Source organism: Girardinichthys multiradiatus, chromosome 12 (genome assembly GCF_021462225.1).
Source record: "Girardinichthys multiradiatus isolate DD_20200921_A chromosome 12, DD_fGirMul_XY1, whole genome shotgun sequence".
Classification (NCBI taxonomy): domain Eukaryota; kingdom Metazoa; phylum Chordata; class Actinopteri; order Cyprinodontiformes; family Goodeidae; genus Girardinichthys; species Girardinichthys multiradiatus.
Window position 1 is genome coordinate 10,275,080 of NC_061805.1, and position 8,596 is coordinate 10,283,675.

Consider the following 8,596-nt stretch of genomic DNA (forward strand, 5'->3'; position numbering starts at 1 on the left):
TCTTGATACATCACAAAGGCTTGCTGTCTTGGTCACAGATGCGCCAGCAAGATGTGCACCAACAATTTGTCCTCTTTTGAACTCTGGTATGTCAAAAAGAGGACAACAATTTGTCCTCTTTTGAACTCTGGTATGTCACCCATAATGTTGTGTGCATTTCAATATTTTGAGCAAAACTGTGCTCTTACCCTGCTAATTGAACCTTCACACTCTGCTCTTACTGGTGCAATGTGCAATCAGTGAAGACTGGCTACCAGGCTGGTCCAATTTAGCCATGAAACCTCCCACACTAAAATGACAGGTGTTTCAGTTTCATTGTCCAACCCCTGTACAACATTTTTGTATCTGTTAAAACCTGAATCTAAACACCTGTGGGTCTGAGTGTGAGCGTGCTTGTGTATACACGGTTTCTCCATAAAAATATGCAAGACTGAGTGTGAGGAGCCACAGACCTGCCACCCTGGACCTGGGACATATAAGGAGGAGATCCAAGCCACAGACATCCAAAGGCCCCCCAGAGCACAGGAACCCCAGGAGAAGCACCGCCGGGACTACCGCAACCCCCCCAAGAGAAAGAGAAGAGCAGGGGAGAGTCCCAGAAGAACCACCCAGCAGCCACAGTGCAGAAGCCCCAGGGAGCTGCAGCGACGAGCCCACAAGCCCTGCTGGCAGCTGTCTATGCCCAGGCATACCCTGCCATGGACCCAGAGACCCGAGGCCCCGGGACATATCACTCCCCAACCAGAGGTCCAACAGAGCCCAGGCAAGCAGCCACCGGGAGTGAGCCAGTACACACCAAAGCACCCAGCCCCGGACACCAAGAACCACAAGTACACCGGCAGGCAGAGACACTAACCACCGGCAGGTAGTGTGGCGGGGAGGAAATAACCCCCACATTTGATGGAGGGCCTAAACTGATCCTGTTATCCGCCAGAAATGGATAACAGGTAGGGGGAAATCCAAGAGTGCTGGGCCGAGATCAGGCAGCGGTTAATGGGAAAGACCCCATTCAGACACCCAGTTGGCTTAGCAATCTGACCAATTCATACATATTGACTCTGACCGTGCTCCTCCAGCAAAAATTGAATGGTTGAATTGGAAGCCGTACACATGTCGCAGCACTTTTGCTCTGCTATCTTATGACAGATGACTTTCTTCTTCTGACTCTGCCTTGTCTCTCTCTGATATTGACTGAAATATGTTTATAGAAACATCAGATTTTTTCCTGCTGTCTGTGCTGTCAGCCATTGTAGCAGTGGTCAATTTACATGCTGAGGCTCCCCTTTTATGTCATAAAAGAGCACAAAGGAGTAATCTGGAAGTTCCTTTCTTGTGAAATTTATGACCATATTGTACAGATGTATATGAACAACAACTTCATTTCAGTGGCAAGAAATTACTTTTTGAAATATTTTATTAATGTTTCCTTTGCATAAATGTAATTGGATTTATCATGAAAATTCGATGACATGGGCACTTTAATAATCAAACAAAAACTTACAGGCAGGCAGGAGGTGGACGAAAAAGGTGGATGGAATGATGCCGATTGCCAGCTGACTGTGGCAGGGAGTGTGAACAAGACATAGTTGGAACTGAACAGGAATACAAGGACATGTCAAACTTAACACAACTTGGAAAACATAATCAGAATCAGAGAAAACCCCAAAACACTTCTCCTTCCATCCCTCTCAAGACGTAGCCACAAGTTTTGAAGCCTAACCATGTGTTGTGCCCCAGCCACGAATAAAAACATGGATGAAACATGGACCCAGAACTGTGCACAAACAAAAATGCAGATAGGAAACTTTGCACCTTTAAATATAGTTTTTAACCTACACAAACAACTAAACAAAGATCGGCCCTAATGTGCTGCCAGCACTCATGCGCACATTAATAATGATATTAATTGTAGTTAAATGTACATGTTTGACTTCAAAGAAGTCAAACATGTACAGGGGTTGGACAATGAAACTGAAACACCTGGTTTTAGACCACAATAATTTATTAGTATGGTGTAGGGCCTCCTTTTGCGGCCAATACAGCATCAATTCGTCTTGGGAATGACATATACAAGTCCTGCACAGTGGTCAGAGGGATTTTAAGCCATTCTTCTTGCAGGATAGTGGCCAGGTCACTACGTGATACTGGTGGAGGAAAACGTTTCCTGACTCGCTCCTCCAAAACACCCCAAAGTGGCTCAATAATATTTAGATCTGGTGACTGTGCAGGCCATGGGTGATGTTCAACTTCACTTTCATGTTCATCAAACCAATCTTTCACCAGTCTTGCTGTGTGTATTGGTGCATTGTCATCCTGATACACGGCACCGCCTTCAGGATACAATGTTTGAACCATTGGATGCACATGGTCCTCAAGAATGGTTCGGTAGTCCTTGGCAGTGACGCGCCCATCTAGCACAAGTATTGGGCCAAGGGAATGCCATGATATGGCAGCCCAAACCATCAATGATCCACCCCCATGCTTCTCTGGGCATGTAACAGTCTGGGTGGTACGCTTCTTTGGGGCTTCTCCACACCGTAACTCTCCCGGATGTGGGGAAAACATTAAAGGTGGACTCATCAGAGAACAATACATGTTTCACATTGTCCACAGCCCAAGATTTGCACTCCTTGCACCATTGAAACCGACGTTTGGCATTGGTGAGTGACCAAAGGTTTGGCTATAGTGGCCCGGCCTTGTATATTGACCCTGTGGAGCTTCCGACGGACAGTTCTGGTGGAAACAGGAGAGTTGAGGTGCACATTTAATTCTGCCGTGATTTGGGCAGCCATGGTTTTATGTTTTTTGGATACAATACGGATTAGCACCCGAACATCCCTTTAAAACAGCTTCCTCTTGCGTCCACAGTTAATCCTGTTGGATGTGGTTCGTCCTTCTTGGTGGTATGCTGACATTACCCTGGATACCGTGGCTCTTGATACATCACAAAGACTTGCTGTCTTGGTCACAGATGTGCCAGCAAGACGTGCACCAACAATTTGTCCTCTTTTGAACTCTGGTATGTCACCCATAATGTTGTGTGCATTTCAATATTTTGAGCAAAACTGTGCTCTTACCCTGCTAATTGAACCTTCACACTCTGCTCTTACTGGTGCAATGTGCAATCAATGAAGACTGGCTACCAGGCTGGTCCAATTTAGCCATGAAACCTCCCACACTAAAATGACAGGTGTTTCAGTTTCATTGTCCAACCCCTGTACATCAAGCTATAGGCTAAGCCGTCCTTTGTTAGCTAAAACCACTAACAGCTGATTCTAGTACCAGAGAGGATGAGTGTATGTATGTATGTATGTATGTATGTATGTATGTATGTATGTATGTATGTATGTATGTATGTATGCATGTATGCATGTATGTATGCATGCATGTATGAATGTATGTATGTATGTATGTATGTATGCATGTATGCATGTATGCATGCATGTATGCATGTATGCATGTATGTATGTACAGGTCCTTCTCAAAATATTAGCATATTGTGATAAAGTTCATTATTTTCCATAATGTCATGATGAAAATTTAACATTCATATATTTTAGATTCATTGCACACTAACTGAAATATTTCAGGTCTTTTATTGTCTTAATACAGATGATTTTGGCATACAGCTCATGAAAACCCAAAATTCCTATCTCACAAAATTAGCATATCATTAAAAGGGTCTCTAAACGAGCTATGAACCTAATCATCTGAATCAACGGGTTAACTCTAAACACCTGCAAAAGATTCCTGAGGCCTTTAAAACTCCCAGCCTGGTTCATCACTCAAAACCCCAATCATGGGTAAGACTGCCGACCTGACTGCCGTCCAGAAGGCCACAATTGACACCCTCAAGCAAGAGGGTAAGACAGAGAAAGAAATTTCTGAACGAATAGGCTGTTCCCAGAGTGCTGTATCAAGGCACCTCAGTGGGAAGTCTGTGGGAAGGAAAAAGTGCGGCAGAAAATGCTGCACAATGAGAAGAGGTGACCGGACCCTGAGGAAGATTGTGGAGAAGGGCCGATTCCAGACCTTGGGGGACCTGCGGAAGCAGTGGACTGAGTCTGGAGTAGAAACATCCAGAGCCACCGTGCACAGGCGTGTGCAGGAAATGGGCTACAGGTGCCAGGTCAAGCCACTTTTGAACCAGAAACAGCGGCAGAAGCGCCTGACCTGGGCTACAGAGAAGCAGCACTGGACTGTTGCTCAGTGGTCCAAAGTACTTTTTTTTGGATGAAAGCAAATTCTGCATGTCATTCGGAAATCAAGGTGCCAGAGTCCGGAGGAAGACTGGGGAGAAGGAAATGCCAAAATGCCAGAAGTCCAGTGTCAAATACCCACAGTCAGTGATGGTCTGGGGTGCCGTGTCAGCTGCTGGTGTTGGTCCACTGTGTTTTATCAAGGGCAGGATCAATGCAGCTAGCTATCAGGAGATTTTGGAGCACTTCATGCTTCCATCTGCTGAAAGGCTTTATGGAGATGAAGATTTAATTTTTCAGCACGACCTGGCACCTGCTCACAGTGCCAAAACCACTGGTAAATGGTTTACTGACCAGGGTATCACTGTGCTCAATTGGCCTGCCAACTCTCCTGACCTGAACCCCATAGAGAATCTGTGGGATATTGTGAAGAGAACGTTGAGAGACTCAAGACCCAACACTCTGGATGAGCTAAAGGCCGCTATCGAAGCATCCCGGGCCTCCATAAGACCTCAGCAGTGTCACAGGCTGATTGCCTCCATGCCACGCCGCATTGAAGCAGTCATTTCTGCAAAAGGATTCCCGACCAAGTATTGAGTGCATAACTGTACATGATTATTTGAAGGTTGACGTTGTTTGTATTAAAAACACTTTTCTTTTATTGGTCGGATGAAATATACTAATTTTGTGAGATAGGAATTTTGGGTTTTCATGAGCTGTATGCCAAAATCATCCGTATTAAGACCAACACCATCAGCTGACACGGCACCCCAGACCATCACTGACTGTGGGTACTTGACACTGGACTTCTGGCATTTTGGCATTTCCTTCTCCCCAGTCTTCCTCCGGACTCTGGCACCTTGATTTCCGAATGACATGCAGAATTTGCTTTCATCCGAAAAAAAGTACTTGGGACCACTGAGCAACAGTCCAGTGCTGCTTCTCTGTAGCCCAGGTCAGGCGCTTCTGCCGCTGTTTCTGGTTCAAAAGTGGCTTGACCTGGGGAATGCGGCACCTGTAGCCCATTTCTTGCACACACCTGTGCACGGTGGCTCTGGATGTTTCTACTCCAGACTCAGTCCACTGCTTCAGCAGGTCCCCCAAGGTCTGGAATCGGCCCTTCTCCACAATCTTCCTCAGGGTCCGGTCACCTCTTCTCGTTGTGAAGTGTTTTCTGCCACACTTTTTCCTTCCCACAGACTTCCCACTGAGGTGCCTTGATACAGCACTCTGGGAACAGCCTATTCGTTCAGAAATTTCTTTCTGTGTCTTACCCTCTTGCTTGAGGGTGTCAATAGTGGCCTTCTGGACAGCAGTCAGGTCGGCAGTCTTACCCATGATTGGGGTTTTGAGTGATGAACCAGGCTGGGAGTTTTGAAGGCCTCAGGAATCTTTTGCAGGTGTTTAGAGTTAACTCGTTGATTCAGATGATTAGGTTCATAGCTCGTTTAGAGACCCTTTTAATGATATGCTAATTTTGTGAGATAGGAATTTTGGGTTTTCATGAGCTGTATGCCAAAATCATCCGTATTAAGACAATAAAAGACCTAAAATATTTCAGTTAGTGTGCAATGAATCTAAAATATATGAATGTTAAATTTTCATCATGACATTATGGAAAATAATGAACTTTATCACAATATGCTAATATTTTGAGAAGGACCTGTACATACATACATGCATACATGCATACATGCATGCATACATGCATACATGCATACATACATACATACATACATACATGCATACATGCATGCATACATGCATACATGCATACATGCATACATGCAGGCATACATGCATACATGCATACATACATACATACATACATACATACATACATACATACATACATACACACATGCATACATACATACACACATACATGCATGCATACATACATACATACATGCATACATACATGCATTCATGCATACATACATGCATGCATGCATGTAGGTATTACATACATACATATGTTTTTGGGGATATAATCTTTTTCTAGTAGAAAATATGAAACATCCTGGTTTCAGAAGAAAGGGAATCCTAATTTGTTTTTTGCCCATTATTGATTCGGACAAAAACAACCAATAATACTCAAACTGCTCAAGTTTTTTATTCTCCTCAAGGAGGTTGTTGTTTTCCTTAATTAGCTTTCTTACCTTTTCTTCCACCATGGACTTTTCATTTTCTATTTGGTTTAATTTTCCACTGTACTGTAAAACATTCTGTTTACAGTCCTCCAATTCTTTGGCAAGCCTTTGTCTTTCTACCTCTGTCAATAACACTGTGTCCTTCACCTTAATAAGTTTGCTATGAACTACTGACAGTTTCTCCATCTCTCTTGCTTCTGTCTCTTCCTTTTGCTTCCCCATCTGCTCCAGCTAATCATCTAAAGACTGATTCTTAGATTTGTTGCCTTCCAGCTCTGCTTTAATCACGCTGATCTCATGATCTAAGGTCATGTTGAGCTCCTTTAGTGAAGCATTTTCTTTTTCAGATTTACTGAGATACATGTGAACATTTAATAATTTGTCCTCAACATGTTTGATCTGGTTCTTGAAGGTTGATACTTGGATCGCAAGCTTTTGTTCGTTGCCCTTCCTTCCTTTCACTTCCTTCTTCAAACATTGATTCCCCTGATTTAGGGTCAACGCCACACGTGTGTTTCTCTCCCGGTCATTTTCAATTTCAAGATAGAGTTTTTCTAATTCAAGCTGCATCCCATCTATGATTTTGCAAGTCTTTACAGCCTCTTCTTCCAGACTTGCTAAATGCACATCTTTTGATTGCAATTCTCTCAGAAGATTGTCACTCACCGAGGTTTTTATCTGAAGTAACTCTAACAGCTCTTTACTTTTCAGGTTTGGACCCTGAATTTCTTCTTTCAACATTTCAATGTCTTTTTCAAAAGACTTTGCTTGTTTTCTAGATTTCATCAGTTCACCCAGGAGTCCATCTTTTTCACTTTGTAAGCTCTGTAATTTGTTGTTCAAAGCTGGCAAAGTCTCTGCCTTCTCAGACAATTGGTGTGTGCTCAGCTTTTCATTATTGAATGCCTCCTGGACATTCTTACTCTTTGTGCCCTCATTCTGTAAGAGGTTCTGTAGTTCCCGCATTTTATTTTGCTTTTGCTGATCTTTCGCTTTAAGATCTTTATTTTGATGTTTTAACTCACTTATGTCTGATGTCCTTATTTGAGCTTCTTTTTTTAACTTGTCAAAATCTTCAAGTTCTCTTGCCTGCTGCTCCCGCCATAGAGTTTGAACAGCATTTTTGTCGCAAAGTGTCTTGATTTCCTTTTGAAGAGCCATTTTTTGCTCTTGAATTCTGCTCAGACTTTGGGCATTTTCCTGTTGTTGTTTCTGCAAGTCTTCAATTGCCTCTTGCAATTCTTTTATTTTGTTATTGGAAGAGCTATGCATTTTTAGATCCTCCTTAAGGCAGCCATTGTCTTTTTCTAGTTTTAAATTTTTTTCAACAATTTCCCTTTTACACTTTTTGTTTTCCTCCATAAGCAGTTTCTCATTCTTCTCTGACCTCAACAGGGCTTTGGTCTAAACAGAATTAAATGATTGAAACATTTTGAAATGTATGTCGCTTGTTATATGATGATTTAAGCCCAATTTCCCCCAAATTCATGAACTGAGTTATGTAATGCTTAATCCCAAAGACAAGTTATATTGTTGCTGCATGAACTACTGAGGAAAGAAGAGATAGATTACCTTTAATGCTTTTAAATGTCACCTCCTATATAACTTGGCAGATCCAATCAGATTATGTTAAATGTACTAAATATACACAGAATATTTTAAACAAGATGAGTCAGAAGAATATGGAGAAAATGCCCCAGCAAACAGCCCTGTGCAGCAAGGAAACAGTTTCAGTTAGTTTTAGCTAGATTCCTTTAGAATGTAATGTGACTGGTGTCATACTCCAATAGTGACATCAGTGACTGTGACATCACCACATTCCATGTTTTGCAATGACTTTATTTCACCAAAAGTATTCAATTCAATTCAATTCAATTCAAAAATACTTTATTAATCCCAAAGGGAAATTAACTGTTGTTGTAGCTCATTTAAAAAGTAACAGAGCTACTCCAACCTGCTCCCTGCTCCCACCTTGAGTGGCGCAATTCTAGAATGTTCATTGGCTCTGTCCAGACCTCCATCGGTCTGATCCTCCTTCTGCTTGAAGCCCGTGATCTTCTTCATCCCTGTCCACACATCTCTGATATTGTTTTGCTGGACCTTGCTCTCCAGCTTCCTCTTGTACACATCCTTGCTGTCTCTTATCTTGACTTTAAGTTGCTTCTGTAAACTCCTCAATAATTCTCTGTCTCCCTCTTTGAAGGCTTTTTTTTTCTTGTTAAGCAGGTTCTTCAGGTCACTGGT

At 42.6% G+C, this 8,596-nt stretch overlaps 1 protein-coding gene across 1 annotated transcript; it reads right to left on the reverse strand.

Annotated features, from left to right (window-relative positions):
• Positions 1-537: 537 nt before the first annotated feature.
• LOC124878356 (GRIP and coiled-coil domain-containing protein 2-like) lies at positions 538-8,305 on the reverse strand. Its single transcript, XM_047382256.1, has 2 exons — positions 6,362-8,305; positions 538-1,592 (listed from the first exon to the last, which is right to left on the reverse strand). The coding sequence occupies exon 1, from the start codon at positions 7,712-7,714 to the stop codon at positions 6,584-6,586; it is 1,131 nt and encodes a 376-aa protein (XP_047238212.1). The 5' UTR covers positions 7,715-8,305; the 3' UTR covers positions 538-1,592; positions 6,362-6,583.
• Positions 8,306-8,596: the final 291 nt, after the last annotated feature.